Consider the following 25,250-nt stretch of genomic DNA (forward strand, 5'->3'; position numbering starts at 1 on the left):
CCATTCTACCTCCCCTCCTTCTCTCCTCTCCCTCCACCCCTGACCATTCTACTTCCCTCCTTCTCTCCTCTCCCTCCACCCCTGACCTCACCTGACCCCTTCTCCTTCTCTCCTCTCCCTCCACCCCTGACCATTCTACCTCCCCTCCTTCTCTCCTCTCCCTCCACCCCTGACCATTCTACTTCACCTCCTTCTCTCCTCTCCCTCCACCCCTAACCATTCTACCTCCCCTCCTTCTCTCCTCTCCCTCCACCCCTGACCATTCTACCTCCCCTCCTTCTCCCCTCTCTCCCTCCACCCCTGACCATTCTACTTCCCCTCCTTCTCTCCTCTCCCTCCAGCTTCCCCTCCTTCTCTCCTCTCCTACCCCTGACCATTCTACCTCCCCTCCTTCTCTCCTCTCCCTCCACCCCTGACCATTCTACTTCCCCTCCTTCTCTCCTCTCCCTCCACCCCTGACCATTCTACCTCCCCTCCTTCTCTCCTCTCCCTCCACCCCTGACCATTCTACTTCACCTCCTTCTCTCTCTCCTCCACCCCTGACCATTCTACTTCCCCTCCTTCTCTCCTCTCCCTCCACCCCTGACCATTCTACTTCCCTCCTTCTCTCCTCTCCCTCCACCCCTAACCATTCTACTTCACCTCCTTCTCTCTCTCCCTCCACCCCTGACCATTCTACTTCCCCTCCTTCTCTCCTCTCCCTCCACCCCTGACCATTCTACTTCCCCTCCTTCTCTCCTCTCCCTCCACCCCTGACCATTCTACTTCACCTCCTTCTCTCCTCTCCCTCCACCCCTGACCATTCTACCTCCCCTCCTTCTCTCCTCTCCCTCCACCCCTGACCATTCTACTTCCCTCCTTCTCTCTCTCTCCCTCCACCCCTGACCATTCTACCTCCCCTCCTTCTCTCCTCTCCCTCCACCCCTGACCATTCTACTTCCCCTCCTTCTCTCCTCTCCCTCCACCCCTGACCATTCTACCTCCCCTCCTTCTCTCCTCTCCCTCCACCCCTGACCATTCTACTTCACCTCCTTCTCTCTCTCCCTCAACCCCTGACCATTCTACTTCCCCTCCTTCTCTCCTCTCCCTCCACCCCTGACCATTCTACTTCCCCTCCTTCTCTCCTCTCCCTCCACCCCTAACCATTCTACTTCACCTCCTTCTCTCTCTCCCTCCACCCCTGACCATTCTACTTCCCCTCCTTCTCTCCCTCCCTCCACCCCTGACCATTCTACTTCCCCTCCTTCTCTCCTCTCCCTCCACCTCTAACCATTCTACTTCACCTCCTTCTCTCCTCTCCCTCCACCCCTAACCATTCTACCTCCCCTCCTTCTCCCCTCTCCCTCCACCCCTGACCATTCTACTTCCCCTCCTTCTCTCCTCTCCCTCCACCCCTGACCATTCTACCTCCCCTCCTTCTCTCCTCTCCCTCCACCCCTGACCATTCTACCTCCCCTCCTTCTCTCCTCTCCCTCCACCCCTGACCATTCTACCTCCCCTCCTTCTCCCCTCTCCCTCCACCCCTGACCATTCTACTTCACCTCCTTCTCTCTCTCCCTCCACCCCTGACCATTCTACTTCCCCTCCTCCCTCTCTCCTCTCCCTCCACCCCTAACCATTCTACCTCCCCTCCTTCTCTCCTCTCCCTCCACCCCTAACCATTCTACCTCCCCTCCTTCTCTCCTCTCCCTCCACCCCTAACCATTCTACCTTCCCTCCTTCTCCCCTCTCCCTCCACCCCTGACCATTCTACTTCACCTCCTTCTCTCCTCTCCCTCCACCCCTGACCATTCTACCTCCCCTCCTTCTCCCCTCTCCCTCCACCCCTGACCATTCTACTTCCCCTCCTTCTCTCCTCTCCCTCCACCCCTGACCATTCTACCTCCCCTCCTTCTCTCCTCTCCCTCCACCCCTGACCATTCTACTTCACCTCCTTCTCTCCCCTCCCTCCACCCCTGACCATTCTACCTCCCCTCCTTCTCCCCTCTCCCTCCACCCCTGACCATTCTACCTCCCCTCCTTCTCTCCTTTCCTTCCACCCCTGACCATTCTACTTCCCCTCCTTCTCTCCTTTCCTTCCACCCCTAACCATTCTACTTCTCCTCCTTCTCTCCTCTCGCTCCACCCCTGACCATTCTACCTTCCCTCCGTCTCTCCTCTCCCTCCACCCCTGACCATTCTACTTCTCCTCCTTCTCTCCTCTCCCTCCACCCCTGACCATTCTACCTTCCCTCCGTCTCTCCTCTCCCTCCACCCCTGACCATTCTACTTCCCCTCCTTCTCTCCTCTCCCTCCACCCCTGACCATTCTACTTCCCCTCCTTCTCTCCTCCACCCCTGACCATTCTACCTTCCCTCCTTCTCCCCTCTCCCTCACTCTCGCCCGAGTCCCATCTTTCCGTGTCTGGTTTCAGACCTGCTACAGTATATTAGCTTATGTAGTCCGCCATGGAACCATTCTCTCTCCTCTCGCTCCTTCTGTCCCTCTCTCTTCCCCTTTCCCACCCTCTCCCTCTCTCTCTCTCTCTCTCTATCTCTCTCTCTGTCTCTCTCTATCTCTCTCTCTCCTCTCGCTCCTTCTGTCCCTCTCTCTTCCCCTTTCCCACCCTCTCCCTCTCTCTCTCTCTCTCTCTATATCTCTTTCTCTGTCTCTCTCTATCTCTCTCTCTCTCTCCTCTCGCTCCTTCTGTCCCTCTCTCTTCCCCTTTCCCATCCTCTCCCTCTCTCTCTCTCTCTATCTCTCTCTCTGTCTCTCTCTCTGTCTCTCTCTATGTCTCTCTCTCTCTCACTATGTTTCTCTGTCTCTCTCTCTCTATATGTATATCTATCTATCTCTTTGTCTCTCTCTATGTCTGGGTCCTATGTATATTAGTTCATGTAGTCCTCTCTTTGTGGCTCCTCTCTTTGTGTCTCGGGATGATGACATCAGTGCGCAGGAGGGTTACCGTGGAAACACAGGGAGGGAGCTGCAGGCGGCCATTAATTACAGGTTCCTGAATCTGCAGAGGAGTCACAGTCCGCAGGGCACACACACACACAGGCACACACTGAGGGTGCGGAGGAGTCAGTTTCCGCAGGGCACCGTCTAACTAGAGACTCACTACACACACTTATACACACGCAGACATTTTTGCACTAACAAAACACAAAGGAGTGCCAAAGAGAAACTAACTCTGGAGTACAGAGTGTGAGTGAAATGATCTGGTAAGCTTTAGTCATACACTCTTTTGCTCACTCGTGCTCTCTCTCTATGGGATTAGTGCCACGTGTGACTGTACTTCACTTTCGATTTGCCCGTTACATCTCCTTTCTGCCAGTCCGCCCTGCTTCCCCTACCAGCCTGTAGGGTTGGAAATAGACTTATATACATCATGAGAGAACGAGTACGTAGATGGTCATTCTAATGTGTACTTACAGAGTTATGGCGCCAGGGATGGCTTACATTAACAAGATTTGTCAGCCATGTACTTGGAACGTTTCAAAGTTCTTTCGGTATATTCTGTCAGAAGTAAACATAGATTGTGGTGAAGTAATCTGGAATATAATTACAAATCTGAAACTCATTCCATCACTACTAAGGATGGCATCGCTATTCCAGACAGGGATTACAAAATTAAGTTTATATTCATCACATTTCATTTCACCACATTTCAAACGTGTATTATCAACCCCTGTCTCTTTCGTGTGTGTGTGTGTGTATGTGTGCGTGCATGTGTGTGTGCAGGTGCGTGTGCATTCGTGAATGTGCTGTGTGTATGTGTGTTCACATGCATGTGTGCGAGCGTGTGTGCGGGCCAACGTGCCCGCATGTTTGTGTGTTCGTATCACCTACGGCAGTCTCATTTTAATGGAGCAGCCACAGGTATTCAGAAGGGGAATATTTCAGCGGAAGAGCTTATCTTCTCTGTCCTGTCACCCAGCCACATCAAAGCAGCCTCAGAGAGACAGATATTACAGGTGTGAAATCCTGCACTCGCTGAAACTCCTATCTCTAATAGCTAGAGTTTCCAATTTACCTTAGTTTCCAACCGCTTTTAAACAGCTTTGTTTTATCTTTGATGTCTGTGGGCTTTTTCCTTTTCCGTATCTCCTAAAGAGGAAGCATTGCCCACATTGCTGGCCATTCACTTTGGAGAAATGGGTGATTTCTGGTATCCATTCATCCATTATTGCTCGGGAAAGTCAGTAATATACAGTATCTGTCTGGCCAATGTTAATCTTTCACAGTGACATTTGCAGACCTGGCTTGAAGTGGATTCACGCCGTAAAGGGCCTCGGAGAACAGTCCGTTTTAGATCCATTCTGAAGTGCATGAGGCTAGTTAATTCCCTATAGCCGGGTACTATATATACCCACATTTCCATATGTCCATATGTTATTAAAGAATTTACAGTAGCAGGGAAATTTAATCCATGGTTAAATAATTGTTCCAGACGGACTTTAGTTGACTGACCTGCAGTGGTGGAAAAAGTACCCAATTGTCATTCTTAAATAAAAGTAAAGATATTTTAGAAAAAATATACTCCGTAAAATACTACTTCAGTAAAAGTCTAAAAGTATTTGGTTTTAAATATACTTAAGTATCAAAAGTAAAAGTATACATCAATTCAACTTCCTTATGTTAAACAAACGAGAAGGCACCATTTTCATGTTTTTTTATTTTATTTACACATAGCCAGGGGCACACTCAACCACTCAGACATAATTTACAAATGAAGAATTTTTGTTTAGTGAGTCCGCCAGATCAGAGGCAGTAGGAATGACTAAGGATGTTCTCTTGATAAGTGTGCAATTTGACCATTTTCCTGTCCTACTAAGCATTCAAAATGTAACGAGTACTTTTTCTGCCAGGGAAAATAAAAAGTACATTATTTTCTTTCAGAATGTAGTGATGTAAAAGTAAAACTTGTCAAAATGATAAATATTAAAGTAAAGTACAGATACCCCCAAAACAACTTAAGTAGTACTTTGAAGTATTTTTATTTAAGTACTTCACACCACTGCTAACCTGGTTGCTTGTGATATGGTGCCCCCTGTAGTCAATGAGGCATATCACACTTTATTAATGTTATAATAATGAAACACCCAGGTTCAGCCACTGGCAAGGTTAGTCCAAGGCCCTGTTCGGGGTTTTGTGAAAATACATAATTCCTTGCTTCCTTGTCTCCCCCCCCGCCCTATCTCTATATCTCTCTATCTCTCTCTCTCTCTCTCTCTCTCTCTCTCTCTCTCTCTCTCTCTCTCTCTCTCTCTCTCTCTCTCTCTCTCTCTCTCTCTCCCTCTCTCATCAGTTCTGTCTCCCTCCTCTTATCAGTTCTGTCTCCCACCAAACCCTGGCCAGTAGAGTAGGCTCACCCAGGTTTATAGAGGTTTAGTCAGTCTTGGTATTGTCCTCTCGGTGAAGACAGTCCATTCAGTCTCTCTCTCTTCAGCCTGCCAGGACAGATAAGACTTCCCCAATTAACTCACCACTCTCTGCTAATAATATGTGGTGCTTAGGAAACTGTGTGTCTGGGCTTGTGTTTTTTCCTTCATGTTGTAAATGATTGGGGTGCGTTGATGTTTTAAGCTGTTTGCATGACACAGCAGGAATCTCACCAGCCCTGATTAAAATGTGTTACTATTATCTATACAGAACCTTTAGGACAGAGAGAGGAGTTACCAGCAGTGGGAAGACGGGTCTTGTGAATTGCAATGATAACAAATGATGACAAAAATGATGGCAAAAAAAAGGTGCTGTCTAAATCCTAAAAGGGTTCTTTGGCTGTTCTCATTGGATAACCCTTTGAATAACCCTTTTTGGTTCCAGGTAGAACCCTTTTAGTTCCACGTAGAACTATTTTGGGTTCCATTGAGAAGCCTTTGCAGAGGGTTCTACATGGAACCCAAAAGGGTTCTATCTGGAACCAAAAAGGTTTGTACCTGGAACCAAAAAGGGTTCTCCTGTCAGGACAGCTGAAGAACCAGTTTGAAACACTTTTTTCTAAGAGTGTGTATGAACTTTGATAGTCCTTTTATGTTTATAGGCCTTTATATTCTGCAACCAACTTTGCCTCAGCACCTCCAGTTTGAGACTCCAATAAACAGTTTGATAGAAGCCACTGCAGAGATACGGTATATTTTCTGGGTTCCTAGTCCTGTGCTGCTGAAACATTGACAGCTTTTTTTATTCCTCCATCTTCACTGAACCCATTGACTTCCAATTTCCTGTGTAGGTAACCATCCACTCACATGGACAACTGACATTTCTCCAGAGAGGATGAGTCAGTCTGAAAAAGCAGCTCTTCACCAGTGTGTCGACACTATTATTTACATGTCATGTTTATCATTCATCGATGATGAGACATCTTCAAGAGTCATCATCAGGGAAAGATGTCCGCCTCCTAGATGTGTGTCAATGTTGACATTATGTGAAATGATGAATTGTGATGGACGAGTAATGTGGCTAATGTGTAGAGTAGACTCATTCTTCCCTCCCTCCTTCCCTCCCTTCTTTCCTACCATACTTCCCTCCATTCGGTTCTTACTCAGGTTTTTCTTGCATACTGACATCTCAGACTTCTTAATTATTCCCTCGCTCTCTTCATTCTCTCCATCTCCCTATTCTTTTAATGTCAGATTCTTCCCTTCATTTCCTCCCGTCCACGTCAATCTCTTCTTCCAAATACCAGATGAGTCACAGTGTGTTGACTTCATCAGAGGGCTGCTCCACAGACAGGCCAAGCTGAGAGAGACTGACAGGCCAAGCTGAGAGAGACTGACAGGCCAAGCTGAGAGAAACTGAGGACAGACAGGCCAAGCTGAGAGAGACTGACAGGCCAAGCTGAGAGAAACTGACAGGCCAAGCTGAGAGAAACTGAGGACTGACAGGCCAAGCTGAGAGAAACTGAGGACAGACAGGCCAAGCTGAGAGAGACAGACAGGCCAAGCTGAGAGAGACTGACAGGCCAAGCTGAGAGAAACTGACAGGCCAAGCTGAGAGAGACTGACAGGCCAAGCTGAGAGAGACTGACAGGCCAAGCTGAGAGAGACTGAGGACAGACAGGCCAAGCTGAGAGAGACTGACAGGCCAAGCTGAGAGAAACTGACAGGCCAAGCTGAGAGAGACTGACAGGCCAAGCTGAGAGAGACTGAGGACAGACAGGCCAAGCTGAGAGAGACTGACAGGCCAAGCTGAGAGAAACTGACAGGCCAAGCTGAGAGAAACTGAGGACAGACAGGCCAAGCTGAGAGAAACTGAGGACAGACAGGCCAAGCTGAGAGAGACAGACAGGCCAAGCTGAGAGAGACTGACAGGCCAAGCTGAGAGAATCTGAGGACAGACAGGCCAAGCTGAGAGAAACTGACAGGCCAAGCTGAGAGAAACTGAGGACAGACAGGCCAAGCTGAGAGAAACTGAGGACAGACAGGCCAAGCTGAGAGAGACAGACAGGCCAAGCTGAGAGAGACTGACAGGCCAAGCTGAGAGAATCCGAGGACAGACAGGCCAAGCTGAGAGAGACTGAGGACAGGTTTAGGGATTTAGAGATAACATTATTTGTCCTTAACTACAGTGTCAGGAAGTTGCTCAAACAATCAATGAAGAAGTGTTGTAATGTTTGATTGTTAAAGACAAGACAGGGAGATGAGGAGGAAAAAATATGGTTGTTTTTGAACGAATGAGGATTGTTTTTAATTCGTTTTTGTTTTTAAGGAGTGGGGCAGTCCCACTCCTTTCATCATTTTATTGAAGAGATAGTAAAGTGGTGGAAAGACCGTGGAGAGTGGAGTCAAAGGGCAGTGAGTCGATTCAAACCCATGCCGACTCTGGCATACGTGTGGCAAGGCTGTAACCTCTGGAGAGCACAGGCCACATCAATGAGGATTGTCACTTTCCTGACACACACACAAGCATACTCTTTCAGACATTCAGATTTCTAACCCAAGCACTAACTCTTGTCCCGCTCTCCTCTCAGGTAAATACGCCATGCGTGACCTGGTCCACCGGTTACCTGGCAGTAGCAGCAACAGTACCGGGGGCAGTGGTGGGACTAGTGGAGGTACCGGGGGCCCGATGGCACCCGGTAAGACCATGTCAGACGATACGATAACGGCTATCTGCTGCGCTCTGCATGAGGTCATCACTAAGAACATGGAAAACGCCAAAGCACTGAGAGACGCTGGCGGGATAGAGAAGCTCATCGGCATCGCTCGCAGCAAAGGAGACAAGTAAGCGACCACACACACACGTACACACACACACACACATACAGTACTTCAGAAAATATTCAGACCCCTTCACTTTTTCCACATTTTGTTACATTACAGCCTTATTCTAAAATGTTTTTTCCCGCTCATCAAACTACACACTGTGTTTTGGTCCTGACGTCATCAGAGTGCGCAGCTGAACACTGTATACTGGAAACACTCAGTTTGTTATTGTTACTAAACATAACCAATCTTTTGTTAAACATAAATGCTGAACTTATTTTTGCATGGATTCCACGACATCTTTTAACAGCTCGGACCGCAATCCCAAAATCCCACTTAGCTGTTAGGTTAGAGTCTGTTTGAAAGAGCTGCTAACCTAGCAAAGCTGCTAGAGTTCGCCATCGAGCTAACAAAGTTAGTCCTAGATGAGTTTTCCAATGGAGCCCTCTTTGTCTGGAGAATAAATGAACGGTTCCAACGCTGTAGGAGATGTATCTACTACGCTTTGTTTCGGGACAAACTGGATCGCTCAGAGTTCCAATGCTGCAATTGTTTGCTTGTCGAGGATTGGAGACTTGAGGTGGCTTCCTTGATCACGCAGGTCGCCAGGGTACGTAAGAGACTGGGGAAAACGCAGAGTGGAATGTTTACCTTCTCTACGCCGGTGGATGGACAGCGTTCACACATGTTGGATGCATCTCTGTCTTGTCTTTTGTTGTTATCCGCCTGGCCGGTGTTGCCCGGAGTTTGCTCACCAGGGGAGCCATCTCCTCCCCCATTTGATAGTGGAGTCGAAGGTGCACAGCAAGAGGGACATAATCAGCGATGGTCGCATGTCACGAGCCGTGGAAACCGAAGACAGGGGCCTTCCCCAATGCAGTCTGTGCTCCTAACTAGAGGCCCGGAGCGAATACAAAGAACAAATAGTTTGCCGCCCTAGAGCCTGATCTTCCTGCACCTTCATCGCTGGGGGTACCTGTGTCTGCGGTCGCCGTGTCTACTCCTGCTCTTTCCCCTAAGATTTCAAAGTCGATGTCGGCAACCTTCCGTCCCTACTCTGGCTCGAGCGGGGCTTCTACATCTCCTGCACCATCCTGTGAAGTGTGGGAGTGGGCGGATATCGTCGCCCTTCTCACCAGCCGTGATTTTGGGAAGCTCCATGGTAGGAAATGTGACTTTTCCTGGTGCAAAAACAATTATCCCAGAGCTCGAATAAATTACATTACTAAGCTGCTCCTGAATGTACTACGCCATGACATGGACATCGATTCTATCGTAGACCATGTGGGATTTAATGACATTATGAAGTGCAGCTTTGAACAGTTGAAACTGGATTTCAAAGAGCTGATTGACTCTCTGCTAGACACTAATAAAAGACACATCATATCTGGCCCTGTGCCCTCTGTGTTGAGTAGGGTATTGGAGGCTATTTTGTAAATGACATCGCCGAAGTCGAGGATTGGTAGGATGGTCAGTTTTACAAGGGTATGTTTGGCAGCATGAGTGAAGGATGCTTTGTTGCGAAATAGGAAGCCAATTTTAGATGTAACTTTGGATTGGAGATGTTTCATGTGGGTCTGGAAGGAGAGTTTACAGTCTAACCAGACACCTAGGTATTTGTAGTTGTCCACGTATTCTAAGTCAGAGCCGTCCAGAGTGGTGATGTTGGACAGGCGGGCAGGTGCCTTGTAGGCCATGGAAGGAGTTGTATGGCATTGAAGCTTGCCTGGAGGGTTGTTAACACAGTGTCCAAAGAAGGGCCAAAAGTATACAGAATGGTGTTGTCTGCGTAGAGGTGGATCAGAGACTCACCAGCAGCAAGAGCGACATCATTGATGTATACAGAGAAGAGAGTCGGCCCAAGAATTGAACCCTGTGGCACCCCCATAGAGACTGCCAGAGGTCCGGACAGCAGACCCTCCGATTTGACACACTGAACTCTATCAGAGAAGTAGTTGGTGAACCAGGCGAGGCAATCATTTGAGAAACCAAGGCTTTCGAGTCTGCCAATGAGGATGTGGTGATTGACAGAGTCGAAAGCCTTGGCCAGATCAATGAATACGGCTGCACAGTAATGTTTCTTATCGATGGCGGTTAAGATATCGTTTAGGACCTTGAGCGTGGCTGAGGTGCACCCATGACCAGCTCTGAAACCAGATTGCATAGCAGAGAAGGTATGGTGAGATTTGAAATGGTCGGTAATCTGTTTGTTGACTTGGCTTTCGAAGACCTTAGAAAGGCAGGGTAGGATAGATATAGGTCTGTAGCAGTTTGGGTCAAGAGTGTCCCCCCCTTTGTAGAGGGGGATGACCGCAGCTGCTTTCCAATCTTTGGGAATCTCAGACGACACGAAAGAGAGGTTGAACAGGCTAGTAATAGGGGTGGATTGATGAGGAATTGAAAAATTGTATGGTTGAGAGGGATGAGGCAAAAGGAATGGCAAATAAGTCTAACTGCACAACCGATTGGCAAACATACTGCAAATTGAGAAGACATGTGACTAAACTGAATAATAATATATGCCATTTAGCAGACGCTTTTATCCAAAGCGACTTACAGTCATGTGTGCATACATTCTACGTATGGGTGGTCCCGGGAATCGAACCCACTACCCTGGCGTTACAAGCGCCATGCTCTACCAACTGAGCTACAGGGACCACTATATTATTATTATATTATTATATATTATATTATTATATATTATATTAAACTGAATAAAAAGAAGAAGAAACTACACTATGAAACAAAGATAAATGACATAAAGAATGATAGTGAAAGGTTTTGGAGCACCTTCAATGAAATTTTGGGAACAAATTAGGCAAACTCAGCTCCATCATTCATTGAATCAGATGGCTCATTCATCACAAAACTGACTGATATTGCCAAATACTTTAATTATTGTTTCATTGGCAAGATTAGCAAACTTAGGCATGACATGCCAGCAACACTACACATCCAAGTATATCTGACCAACTGATGTCATTTTTAATTCCCTAAAGTGAGTGTGGAAGAGGTGAAGGAAATATTGTTGTCTATCAACAATGACAAGCCACTGGGGTCTGACAACTTGGATGGAAAATTACTGAGGATAATAAGGGACGATAATGCCACTCCTATTTGCCATACCTTCAATTTAAGCCTACTAGAAAGTGTGTGCCCTCAGGCCTGGAGGGAAGCAAAAGTAATTATGCTAGCTAAGAACAGTAAAGCCCCCTTTACTGGCTCAAATAGCTGACCAATCAGCCGGTTACCAATCAATCCTTAATAAAGTTTTCAAAAAAATTGTGTTTGACCAGATACGATGCTATTTTACAGTAAACAAATTGACAACAGACTTTCAGCACACTTATAGGGAAGGACATTCAACAAGCACAGCACTTACACAAATGACTGAGGATTGGTTTCAACAAGTGTGTTGATTTAGCAAATTTGCTTATAATCCCTTTATCATACTGACGACCTCCCCGCAGAGTTACCCCTTCGGGGGAAAATCCCGACCGTACTACAGACCCAATCTGATGAGATTTATATCAAAACAAGACAAAAACAAACAAACACAACAACAGCAATACACTTCTTCATATAAAAGTAGAGGTGGGAAAGACTTTTCTTCCTTTTATATGCAGACATGTGAAGAAATACATTTGCATATCTACCAAAGGGCCCCGGGGAACCAGTAATACAAATAAAAAACACTGCCTGTTAAATCCAAAATAAACAAATTAGAATAACACATCAAATTAGAATTACAACTCTTGATAACTCAATACGGAAATTGTATCCCATAAGGTTATCACGCCTGCTCCCGCTCTTCCTCCCCCTTCCCCAGCCGGCTTGCCCAGTGCCTATGTCTCGGGCTGGTTCGCCCAGGTGGGACGCTGGGTGGCGCCCCTAGATGGGAGGGGGGGTATTGTCATGCCTGCTCCCGCTCTTCCTCCCCCTTCCCCAGCCGGCTTGCCCAGTGCCTATGTCTCGGGCTGGTTCGCCCAGGTGGGACGCTGGGTGGCGCCCCTAGAGGGGAGGGGGTATTGTCATGCCTGCTCCCGCTCTTCCTCCCCCTTCCCCAGCCGGCTTGCCCAGTGCCTATGTCTCGGGCTGGTTCGCCCAGGTGGGACGCTGGGTGGCGCCCCTAGAGGGGATGGGGGGTCGCCCAGGTGGGACGCTGTCATGCCTGCTCCCGCTCTTTCTCCCCCTTCCCCAGCCGGCTTGCCCAGTGCCTATGTCTCGGGCTGGTTCGCCCAGGTGGGACGCTGGGTGGCGCCCCTAGATGGGAGGGGGGGTATTGTCATGCCTGCTCCCGCTCTTCCTTCCCTGGCGCTCGAGGGCGCCAGGCTCTCCAGGATTACGCAATCAAACTACCATCAGTACGCACACCTGCCTTTCCCCGTCATGCGCATCTGTACTCATTTGACTCAGCCGAACTCTATTACTTGTGTTATTGCCTTCCCTATATCTGTCTGTTCCCTAGCTCTGTTCCCTGCTTCGGGATTGATGTTTGTCATATGTCCTTGTTTACCCGTGTGCTGACGCTGTTTCTGTCGTGTTCTATGTCTGTTCCTGAATACACTTTTGACATCACCCGAAGCCATCACACGAAGCATCAGGAAGTACTGGCGTTCCGGTTGCTGGTGACATTGGTCCTGGGTTGCCGCCAATGGATCCGGGGGTGCCTAGCCATCTCATCGGGCTTCCACGCCCTAGCTGGTTCGAGAGATTTCCTTGCCTCGGTTGGCTCGGAAGGTGCCCATCCCACGTCGGGCCTCAGCCGGATCGTCAGGTCTTGTTCGCCCAGCCGGCTGGTCAGACTGTCACGTCTCCGTCGGATCATCGGGCTTCCACCTCAGCAGGATCGGCAGGCGTTCATGCCTCAGCCAGCTCGCCAGGCTCCCACGCCCTTGCCGGTTCTACGGGAGTTTACCCCCGGATGGATAGCTCGGCGCCCATGTCTCGGCCGGCTCGCCCAGGTGGGACCCTGCGTGGGACCCCTCTAGGGGTATTGTCACGTCGGCAATCAAGCCACCATCAGTACGCAAACCTGCCTTTCTCCGTCACATGCATCTGCGCTCATTGGACTCAGCTGAACTCTATTACTTGTGCTATTGCCTCCCTCTATCTGTCTGTTCCCTAGCTCTGTTCCCTGCTTCGGGACTGATTCTTTGTCATATGTCCTTGATTACCCGTGTGCTGACACTGTTTGTGTCGTGTTCTATGTCTGTTCCTGAATAAATGTTTGACTCCCCGTCCCTGCTTCTCCTGTCCGGCGTCGGTCCTTACAAAGATAATGGTAAAATAGACTAGAGACAGGTATCCCTCATTCTGGTCAGCGCTCTCTCTCATTCTCATGGTCAGAATCACACATAGGTCAGTCAACCCTATTAAGTATTTTCTTTCGTTTTCCTATCCCTGTTCTTCCTAAACCATTTCCATAATTCTGCTTACCTGGTTTAGAACCAAATTAAAAAAGACCCCACACAATAAATCAAACACGGTATTAACACCACTAACAAATATTCATAACCGTTGGGTGTGCTGGTAATATGTAGGGCAAAACAAACAAACCAATGGCCAGGCCTTACTTATTTGGGAACTTCCTCTACGGCCGGATCCGATACCTATATACTTTTATAAAACTGCAGAATTTCACTTACTGCTCTCCCAAGGCAACTGCCTCATGAAACATTTCAAATAAATAGAAAAACATTTTTTGTTTGTTTTCACTTTGCCAAAACGTAATCAAGCCAAACAAGTCATACTAGAAATTCTTACTTTCCAATTAACTTCCCATTCCCTTTGTTACCTTCACTAGTCTACATCTCTTGTTTCCTTTAACTCAGAAGCCCTCTCAATCACCATCACCCAGTACATTTCCCCTCCACTCTAACACTTGTTTCCCTCTACAGTCTCTACTATACTCTACCTCTGTCTTTCCGTCTATCGTTACTTTACCAGGTGAACAAAAAGTTTTAAATTACAGTCAAAACAAACATGATAACTTCTATTCACAGGGAGGCCACTTTAATTACTCGTGACCCCTCCTCCCTTTCGTCAATTCTATGAATCTATTTCAGAATAAGACGGAATAAAGTCTTTCACAAGATTAAAACCCCTAGGGTTTTCCTGATTCTGTGAGGAGTGTTTGGTCGTGCCAAATAACACATGGTTCCTACTCGTTCACGTGTAATGTGCTTCGTGACTTTCAAACTCCCAAATATGTTATCTCTTGTTTTGCTGGTTGTACACCCTTTTAGCAATTGTTTAAATGCGGTGTGATACAAAGTTGGACTATCTGTAAACATATATACTGCCAATTTCCATATGTTACGTAATACCCACTGTCCATGATTCTCGCAAGGATTATCCAACCCCAAAATTGGCTCCACTTCCAACGCAATATCCATTTTGATAACAGCTTTCAAACCTGCCATCAAATGCAAATTAATTACTTAAAAATCATACAATGTGATTTTCTGGATTTTTGTTTTAGATTCCGTCTCTCACAGTTGAAGTGTACCTATGATAAAAATGACAGACCTCTACATGCTTTGTAAGTAAGAAAACCTGCAAAATCGGCAGTGTATCAAATACTTGTTCTCCCCACTGTATGTCAATTTTAGCAATTTTCCAAGGTAGTGATAGCCACTTCCCCAGAGAGTAGTTATGGTATTTGTGCCTTTTAATTGGTCACAACACCTGATACCTTGTATTAGAAAAATAGTTTAAAAAAATCTAAAATGGCACCGGAGCAGAATGCAGACGTTTTACGTGCCCCCAACCGATTGTGTTTTTTGGTTTGTTTATCTGCGTTGTTTCTAACTTATTTTTTTACTGTTTTTGTACATATTGTTGCCGCTACCGTCTCTTATTACCGAAAATCAGTACTGCGATTACTCACCACGAACTGGCAGAATCCTTTTTCTTCTTTCACGACTCTGACGAGCCTGGGGGGGAGGATATACGGCTCCCTTGGGAACAGGCCCCGACCCCAGTGATCTGCTTGAAGAAGAGGCGGAGAAAGAGAGGCCGGAAGGCAGGCTGCCTTCTGAGGAGTAGGAGGCGATCGAATAAACCCCACCCCCTCAATTCTGCTCGCAAAACATGTAATCTTTGGGCAATAAAATGGACAAGTTATTGGGAAGATTAAACTACCAATGGGACATTAAAAGCTGTAACATCTTATGCTTCACGGAGTCGTGGCTGAACGACGACAATATCAACATACAGCTGGCTGGTCATACGATGTACTGGCAGGATAGACAAGGGGCGGCGGTCTATGTATTTTTGTAAACAACAGCTGGTGCACGATATCTAAGTAAGTCTCGAGCCATTATGTGCCTGAGGTAGAGTTTCTCATGATAAGCTGCAGACCACATTACCTATTGAGATAGTTTTCATTTATATTCTTTGTAGCTGTGTACATACCACCACAGTCAGAGGCTGGCACCAAGATAGCATTGAATGAGCTGTATTCTGCCATAAGCAAACAAGAAAACGCTCACCCAGAGGCGGCGCTCCTAGTAGCCGGGGACTTTAATGCAGGGAAACCTAAATCAGTTTTACCTAATTTCTATCAACATGTTAAATGTGCAACCAGAGGTAAAATAACTCTGGACCACCTATACTCCACACACAGAGATGCATACAAAGCTCTCCCTCACCCTCCATTTGGCAAATCTGACCATAATTCTATCCTCCTGATTCCTGCTTACTAGCAAAGATTAAAGCAGGAATCACAAGTGACTAGATCAATAAAAAGTGGTCAAATGAAGCAGATGCTAAGCTACAGGACTGTTTTTCTAACACAGACTGGAATTTTCCGGGATTCCTCCAATGGCATTCCTCCAATGGCATTCCTCCAATGGCATTGTACACCGCATCTGTCATTGGCTTCATCAATAAGTGCATAGATGATGTCATCCCCACAGTGACCATACGTACATACCCCAACCAGAAACCATGGATTACAGGCAGCATCCGCACTGAGCTAAAAGCTAGAGCTGCCGCTTTCAAGGAGCGGGACTCTAACTCGGAAGCTTTAAAGAAATCCCGCTATGCCCTCCGACTAACCATCAAATAGGCAAGTCAATACAGGACTAAGATCGAATCGCACTACACTGACTCTGACGCTCGTCGGATGTGGCGGGGCCTGCAAACTATTACTGACTACAAAGAGATGCACAGCCGAGTGCTGCCCAGTGACACAAGCCGAGACGAGCTAAACTACTTATATGCTCACTTCGAGGCAAATAACACTTAAACATGCATGAGAGCACCAGCTGTACCGGAAGACTGTGTGATCAAGCTCTCCGCAGCCGATGTGAGTAAGACCTTTAGACAGGTCAACATTCACAAGGCCGCAGGGCCAGACGGATTAACAGGACGTGTACTGCGAGCATGCACTGACCAACTAGCAAGTGTCTTCACTAACATTTTCAATCTCTCCCTGTTTGAGTCTGTAATACCATCATGTTTTAAGCAGACGTGCCCAAGAACACTAAGTTAACCTGCCTAAATGACTACCGACCCGTAGCACTCACGTCTGTACCCATGAATTGCTTTGAAAGGCTGGTCATGGCTCACATCAACAGTATCCTCCCGCATACCCTAGACCCGCTCCAATTCGCGTACTGCCCCAACAGATCCACGGATGATGCAGTCTCTATTGCACTCCACACTGCCCTTTCCCACCTGGACAAAAGGAACACCAGTGTGAAAATGTTATTCATTGACTACATCTCAGCGTTCAACACCATTGTGCCCTCAAAGCTCATCATTAAGCTAAGGACCCTGGGACTAAACACCTCCCTCTGCAACTGGATCCTGGACTTCCTGACGGGCCGCTCCCAGGTGGTACGGGTAGGTAACAACACATCCGCCACGCTGATCCTCAAGACAAGGGCCCCTCAGGGGTGCGTACTCAGCCCCCTCTTGTACTACCTGTTCACTCATGACTGCACGGCCAGGCACGACTCCAACAAAGACTTGTCCCGAAGCCACTCCTGCATTATCTTGGCTGTGTGCTTAGGGTCGTTGTCCTGTTGGAATGTGAACCTTCGACCCAGTCTAAGATCCTGAGCGCCCTGGAGCAGGTTTTCATCATCATCAAGGATCTCTCTGTACTTTGCTCCGTTTATCTTCCCCTAGATCCTGACTAGTCTCCCAGTCCCTGCCGCTGAAAAACATCCCCACAGTATGATGCTGCCACCACCATGCTTCACCATAGGGACTGTATTGGCGAGGTGATGAGCGGTACCTGGTTTCCTCCAGATGTGACGCTTGGCATTCAGGCCAAAGAGTTCAATATTGGTTTCATCAGGCCAGATAATCTTGTTTCTCATGGTCTGAGATTCCTTTAGGTGCCTTTTGGCAAACTCCAAGCGGGCTGTCATGTGCCTTTTACTGAGGAGTGGCTTCCGTCTGTCCCCTCTACCATAAAGGCCTGATTACCGGAGTGCTTCAGAGATGGTTTTTCTTCTGGAAGGTTCTCCCATCTCCACAGAGGAACTCTAGAGCTCTGTCAGAGTGACCATTGGGTTCTTGGTCACTTCCCTGACAAAGGTCCTTCTCCCCCGATTGCTCAGTTTGACTCTAGGAAGAGTCTTGGTGGTTCCAAACTTCTTCCATTTAAGAATGGAGGCCACTGTGCTCTTGGGACATCCAATGCTGCAGACATGTTTTGGTACCCTTCCCCAGATCTGTGCCTCGACACAATCCTGTATCTGAGCTTTAAGGACAATTCCTACGACCTCATGGCTTGGTTTTTGCTCCGACGTGCATTGTCAACTGTGGAACCTTAAATAGACAGGTGTGTGCCCTTCCAAATCATGTCCAATCAATTGAATTTACCACAGGTGGACTCCAATGAAGTTGTAGAAATACCTCAAAGATGAATCAAAGGGTCTTTATTTTTATTTATTTTTTATTTGCAAACATATCTTAAAACCTGTTTTCACTTTGTCATTATGGGGCATTGTGATTAGATTGATGAGGAAAATGTTTGATTTAATCCATTTAAATTAAAGCTGTAACCTAACAAAAGGGTCTGAATACCTTCCAAATGCATTGTACATACGCACACACACACCACATGTAGCAAAAGTGAGGTGGGCTATGCTTGCACTCACACAGTCACACACACTCCTCAGTTTAGGTTAGGATGCTTCTAGGGTGACTGCGGTTAGGGCCTAACTTCTCAAGCATTTCCCACAGGGACTAGATATAGTAAGAGGGTTTGTGGTGCGTTATTTACGTGGTGAACGCAGTGTCTCATGAGTCTGTGTGTCTATGAGTACTGACAAAACACAGCGCTTATTTTATCAGAATATAAACCCTGTCACTATGGGAGACCGAGCAGGGTGTTCTGATGGTTGCTATTACACCGAACAGTTGTCAGAAAGATCCTTACATCAGGGTTGTGTGTTGATGTGTCACTATGGAGTTCACTGCAGTCCATTCTGGGTAACACATTGGTGTAACTTGACAGTGAGTGATGTTGCTCTCCGTAGACGTTGCCCCTAACAACTGAAACAGGGTCAGATATGTGTTCATTCCACCCAATAGGCCCCCATTAATCTTCTGTGGTTAGGAACTATGTTTATCTCCAGCAGGACATGTTTGGCATAGAATAAGAATCAGTTTCTAGCTATATGTGTAGAATAGTGCAGCCATGCTTTGACCTATAAAATGAATGGTTAGGCTACTTCAAGCATCGCACTTCTATTCATGACTCATGTACTCAGTATAATAATATGCCGGTTGACACTGTCTCTGTAGCCTCTTCTCTATTGTCTACATATTGACAAGAGCTGTATATGTTTCTAATGAAACACAATTGTACAATAACCACCCTCTTCAAATTCTCCTGTCGCCCTCAAAAAGCAAAAAACCCACTCTTTCTCTTCTAATTTTCTCTAAAGTGGCTAGCAGCAGCCATTAGCATGCAGGAGTGGCTGGTTTTAAAATAACTGCTCTATAACTGCTTAAGAAGATTGCTACTCTTCTAAAGCGCAATCACCTCTTAAAACCATTTTTCCGCCAGGCAGAGGGACTCCTGATGATGAACACGTTTTCGGCCCCTGCAGTGTTCACCTTAAAGTTAGAGTGCATCTCAAATTCCACCCTATTCCATATACAGTGCACTACATTTGACTTAATGTGGACAATGTGGAATTGCCCTGGTTTAGGTGGGGATGGCGACCCACATGGGGACCCCGTCCCTGTCACTTTGAGATGGCTTCCGGCGTGTTACTGAAGCTACTGTCACTGTGGAGGAGTTTCTATTCGCCGTAGAAGAGAAGTTAAGCTATGAAAATGTTGCTTATGCATCGCGGATTAATAAAGCAGTGGTGGTTTTTCTGAAAGAAGAGTGTCTAGTCGATCAGCTGATTGAGCCTGGCGTAATTCTTTAAGGCCTGGTCCCAGTGGGCCTGGACCTGTAGTGCGAGGTGGGCTGACAGTGGTAGAGCAGCCACACACACCTGTTGCTGAGGATCAAGATGTTTGTGTTGAGGGTACTGAGTTGCAGCTTGTACCAGAGGGGAACATAACATCTGTGGCGGGCATAAAAACATTATTGTAGGAGGTAAGGATGGATCTGGTGAGCCATTTCCCAAGACTGGTGAGGAGATGCCCAGTACGAATGAAGGGGTACAGGAGGGGGTTCAGGTGGAGGTTGTCTCCCAGGTAGTGGAGGAGAAGTCCATTACGAGTAATGGAGTACAGGAGGGGGTTCAGGTGGAGCTAATCTCCCAGGTAGTGGAGGAGAAACCTGGTAGGAGTGATGGGGTGCAGGTGGGGAGTATTGAGAGGTGTCAGTGGGGAGTCAGGGATCCAGGGCCTCAGTTGAGGAGGATCAGGAGAGGGATCTGGACATGTCTGATATCCCTGTTGATATGATAGCAGCTAGTGACTACTCAATTTACAATCTAGGTGAGGTAAATGGGTTCCTGTACCACATTTTTGGGAAATCTGTTAAATTGGCAGGTTTTTTATGTTGAAAAGTTTATGAGGTCAGCTGTTGTGTTACAGAAGATGGTGGGGTTAAACCAGTTGAGTGTGAAGAAGCGTTTCCGCTTGTGGAAATGTGTTACTGCTGTCACTACAGCAAAACATAGTGGGAAGCGTGGTAAGGTTAAAATTCAATTAAAACAATGATGATTTCCATGCCTCATAGCTTTTTTTTCTCTTTGTCTGGTTCCGTTGTAGTCTCTTCTGTTTTTCCTTTCTCCTCTCTATATGGAGGTACTAAGGGGAGGTTCTCTCAATAATAACAGAGGAAGGGACAGGAATAAGAGATCTTGGGTGTTAGAAGTAATCAGACAGAAAAAGCTTAACGCAGCTTTTCTACAGGAGATACGTACATACTGTAGTGATGGGGCTAATGAGGTTGACTGGGTATGTGGTGGGAGGGTCAGCGTATATTCAGTCATGGTACTAATTTCAGTGCTGTAGTGGCAATTTTGTTTTCGTCAGGCTTAGGGGTGACTGTGGTATCCAACAGAGATTGCCATGGCTCGGGTTTTATTGGTCAAGGCAGATTTATGTTTATTTATTTAACAAAAAAAATGTTTATGCTCCTAATGAGGATACAGAGCGTATTGTTGTATTTGATCAAATAAAGGTGACCAAGAGGGGTGTATGGTTTTAGGGGGAGATTGGAACTGTACAGTGGATTTTACTGTTGATCGCACTGCTGTAGAACCTGAATCTATTAACTGAGTTTGAGCTTTCTGATGTGTGGGGAGTAAGAAATGCAAAAGTTAGGCAATACACATGGCTAAAAGTTATTGAAGGTCGTGTCAGTGCAGCAAGGTTAGACAGGTTGTATGTATCTGATCACTACTGTAGTAGGGTTGGAAGGTGTGACATTACTCCTGTGGGTTTTTCTGACAACATAATGTTACTGTTGATATTCACTTGCCCTGTCCACGAAGGTCATCACCTTATTGGTATTTTCAAATGAAATCACATTTTATTGGTCACATACACATGGTTAGCAGATGTTAATGCGAGTGTAGCGAAATGCTTGTGCTTCTAGTTCCGACAGTGCAGTAATATCTAACAAGTAATCTAACAAATTCACAAAACTACCTTATACACACAAATGTAAAGGGATGGAATAAGAATATGTACATATAAATATATGGATGAGTGATGGCCGTGCGGCATAGGCAAGATGCAATACATGGTATGAAATACAGTATATAGATATAAGATGAGTAATTTAGAATATGTAAACATTATTTAAGTGGCATTATTTAAAGTGACTAGTGATCCATTTATTAAAGTGGCCAGTGATTTGGGTCTGTATGTTGCCAGCAGCCTCTCCATGTTTGTGATGGCTGTTTAGCAGTCTGATGGCCTTAAGATATAAGCTGTTTTTCAGTCTCTCGGTCCCCGCTTTGATGCACCTGTACTGACCTCACCTTCTGGATGATAGCGGGGTGAACAGGCAGTGGCTTGGGTGGTTGTTGTCCTTGATGATCTTTTTGGCCTTCCTGTGACACCGGGTGCTCTAGGTGTCCTGGGGGGCAGGTAGTTTGCCCCGGTGATGCGTTGTGTAGACCGCACCACCCTCTGGAGAGCCTTGCGGTTGAGGGCGGTGCAGTTGCCGTACCAGGTGATACAGCCCGACAGGATGCTCTGGATTGTGCATCTGTAAACGTTTGTGAGGGATGTAGGTGAGTAGGCCACATTTCTTCAGACTCCTGAGGTTGAAGAGGCGCTGTTGCGCCTTCTTCCGCACACTGTCTGTGTGGGTGGACCATTCCAGTTTGTCCGTGATGTTTACGCAGAGGAACTTAAAACTTTCCACCTTCTCCACTACTGTCTCGTCGATGTGTATAGGGAGGTGCTCCCTCTTCTGTTTCCTGAAGTCCACGATCACCTCCTTTGTTTTTTAGACGTTGAGTGAGAGGAAATTTTCCTGACACCACACTCCGAGTGCCCTCCCCTCCTCCCTGTCTCGTCATTGTTGGTAATCAAGCCTACTACTGTTGTGTCGTCTGCAAACTTGATAATTGAGTTATGGGTAAACAGGGAGTACAGGAGGGGGCTGAGCATGCACCCTTGTGGGGCCCCAGCGTTGAGGACCAGCGAAGTGGAGATGTTGTGTCCTACCTTCACCACCTGTGGGCGGCCCGTCAGAAAGTCCAGGACCCAATTGCACAGGACGGGGTTGAGACCCAGAGCCTTAAGCTTAATGATGACCTTAGAGGGTACTATGGTGTTGAATGCTGAGCTGTAGTCAAAGAACAGAATTCTTACATAGCTATTCCTCTTGTCAAGATGGGATAGGGCAGTGTGCAGTGTGATGGTGATTGCATCGTCTGTGGACCTGTTGGGGCGGTATGCAAACTGATGTGGGTCTAGGGTGGCATTGTATGGTGAAGGTGGGGGTGGTTTGAGCTGCACTTTCCCTATCCATTGGGGTATCAGACAGGGATGCCCAAATTCAGGACAGCTATATTGTCTGGCAATTTAACAAAATGCTTTGTTTTTTAAGAGCGAGGCTTACTGTTTTCTCTGTGCCAGGGGTTATGAAGCACTATGATAGCACTGTCTGTGTATGCAGATGACGTGACAGCTTTTATTACAGGGGGTGAGGATGTTAAAGGTCTCTCAAATGCTCTAAAGGTGTATGAGGGGGTCTCCTCAGCTAGAGTTAATTGGGAAAAGAGTGAATCGCTGTGGGCTGGTCAGCTTCAGATAGGGTCTGTTCCACGGTTACTAGGGGGGCTTCAGTGGGGCAGAGATGGGATGAAGACATTGGGGGGTTTTCTAAGCTCTGATGTCTTTAAAAAAAATAATTGGGAGGGTGTAGTGGATAAGGTGTGTGCCAGATCGTGTAGGTGGAAATGGGTGCTACCCCAGCTGTCTTATAGGGGAAGGGTGCTGGTAGCCAATAACCTTCTACCCTGTGGCACAGACTAAAGATTTTACAGCCACCGGGGTGGTAAAATCTGATACAAGAGCTTCAATTTCTTGACCCGCGTCAATTTCTGACCAGTGTCAATTTCTTCTGGTCTGGACAAAATTGTATTAAAGCTGCAGCCACCTGTTCCTTCTGAAGGTGAATAATGTTTCCACATTTCCAAAAGCTAACCAAACAAAAACATAATTACTTTTATGTTTGTGCCGTCATGTGCAGTAGTAGCAGAATTTATAACTTATTTACATTTGTTTTTACTTACACTTCTTTGCGGATGTACAATCATCACGAATTGAATAATGGTGAGTTTTAGGCCCCAAAGTGAACATAATTGTACAAAAGCAAACTCGAGGGACTTACGTTGCAAACTTCCCTTGCTTGGCTAATCATTTGGACCGCCCTCCAAGATGGTGACGGGGATAAGGCGAGGTGTGTCTTTTATGATTTTGGCCCGGTGACATAGATGGGATGAACGGGATGTTTGGGCTTAGATAAGCACCGTTTCCTCTTAAAGCTAGAGGGTGGTGATTTGTCTGGCTGACTCCATTCTATGAGTCTGTTATGCAAGCTTGGAGCATTTCCGACATGTCCCGTAAGGCCGGCACGCCACCAGGAATGTGGCTTTTTCAAGAACCTCTTTTTTATAACATTGTCATCCAGTGCCATCTTATGGGTTCAGCCAGCCTATGTTTATGCCTGTTAGGTGTGGGGTGTACCAAGCTGGGTCATCTGATGTGGAGCAGGAGCAGATCGTTGGAGGAGCTTGCAGAAAGAGCGGGGATCAGATAATCTTGCCTCCTGGGGAAGGTCATAGCTGAGGTCTGTGATTCCTTGCCAGTACTTCATCGGCAGTATGACTGATACTTCCAACTCTGATCGGTGGAAGGAGGGTCTGGATTATGTGTGCCCTGCCCTGAATGTTAGTGTTGCAGCGGAGGCATTAAAGGAGGACGTGGGGATGCTGCTTTCCTTGGATACCCCGGAGCTGGGGGAGTTCAAGGAGGTGGGAAAGAAGGCCATGTCCATAATATGTGTAGTGCTACTGGACAATTGTGTTTCTTCCCTGGAAGGGGTAAAATCGACGAGGTGGGCAGGTGTTTGGTCCAGGTGTCTCCCCAAAAGGCTGTTGGCGGTCTTTATACAAACTGCCTATTGAAAAGAGGACAGCTGAGGATAATACATGAGACATAGGCACCAATATGCATCTGGTACACCTGGATCCTACCGTTGAGGAGGGGTGTCCATTCTGTGCTGAATCTGAAACTCTGGCGCATCTGTTCTTACAGTGTCCCAAGTTGGTTTTCACTTCCCAACTGTTTATATTTGGGCCAAAGGTTAATAAAGGTTACATTTAAAATTGTGTCCCAAAGTACATGTTTAGTCGAAGGGGTGTAGTTATTTTACTTAACTTTGTGTCAGGGGCAGCTAAATTAGCAATTTGGAAGACACAAAATAACAGTATTCGGGCACAGGGGTCTGTGGACGTGGTGGGCATGCTGGAGAAGATGTTTTGCTGGGGGTTGAGTTTGCTTATTACAAACTGGTTAATAACATTGGGCTGTTTATGAGCATATGGGGTATTCAGAGTTTGTTGTGTTTAGTTACTGTGGAGGAAGATTTGGTGTTGTGTTTTTAATTGATGTTTAATCAATTTATGTTTTTGTTTGTTTGAGTGTTTATTGTGTTGTGGGCTCCCAGACCCAATAAAAAGAACCAATAAATAACTATTTCTCTCTCTCTTTCCACTCTCTCTCTCTCTCTCTCTCTCTCTCTCTTCTCTCTCTTCTCTCTCTCTCTCTCTTCTCTCTTGCTCTCTCTCTCTCTCTCTCTTGCTCTCTTGCTCTCTCTTTTTTCTCTCTCTTTTTCTCTCTCTCTCTCTCTCTCTCTCTCTCTTCTCTCTCTCTCTCTCTTTCTCTCTCTCTGCTCTCTCTCTCTCTCTCTCTCTCTCTCTCTCTCTTCTCTCTTGCTCTCTCTCTCTTGCTCTCTCTCTCTCTCTCTATCCTCCCTCTTGCTCTCTCTCTCTCTCTCTCTCTCTCTCTCTCTCTCTCTCTCTCTCTCTCTCTCTCTGCTCTCTCTCTTCTCTCTCTCTCTCTCTCTCTCTCTTGCTCTCTCTCTCTCTCTCTCTCTCTCTCTCT

At 46.8% G+C, this 25,250-nt stretch overlaps 1 protein-coding gene across 1 annotated transcript in view; it reads left to right on the forward strand.

Annotated features, from left to right (window-relative positions):
- Positions 1-25,250, forward strand: part of ctnnd2a (catenin (cadherin-associated protein), delta 2a) — a 389,747-nt gene that overhangs the window by 333,176 nt on the left and 31,321 nt on the right. Inside the window, exon 20 of the mRNA XM_052483548.1 lies at positions 7,955-8,207. Coding sequence (XP_052339508.1) covers positions 7,955-8,207 — 253 coding nt within the window. The remainder of the gene's footprint in view (positions 1-7,954; positions 8,208-25,250) is intronic.

Source organism: Oncorhynchus keta, chromosome 28, assembly GCF_023373465.1.
Source record: "Oncorhynchus keta strain PuntledgeMale-10-30-2019 chromosome 28, Oket_V2, whole genome shotgun sequence".
Classification (NCBI taxonomy): Eukaryota; Metazoa; Chordata; class Actinopteri; order Salmoniformes; family Salmonidae; genus Oncorhynchus; species Oncorhynchus keta.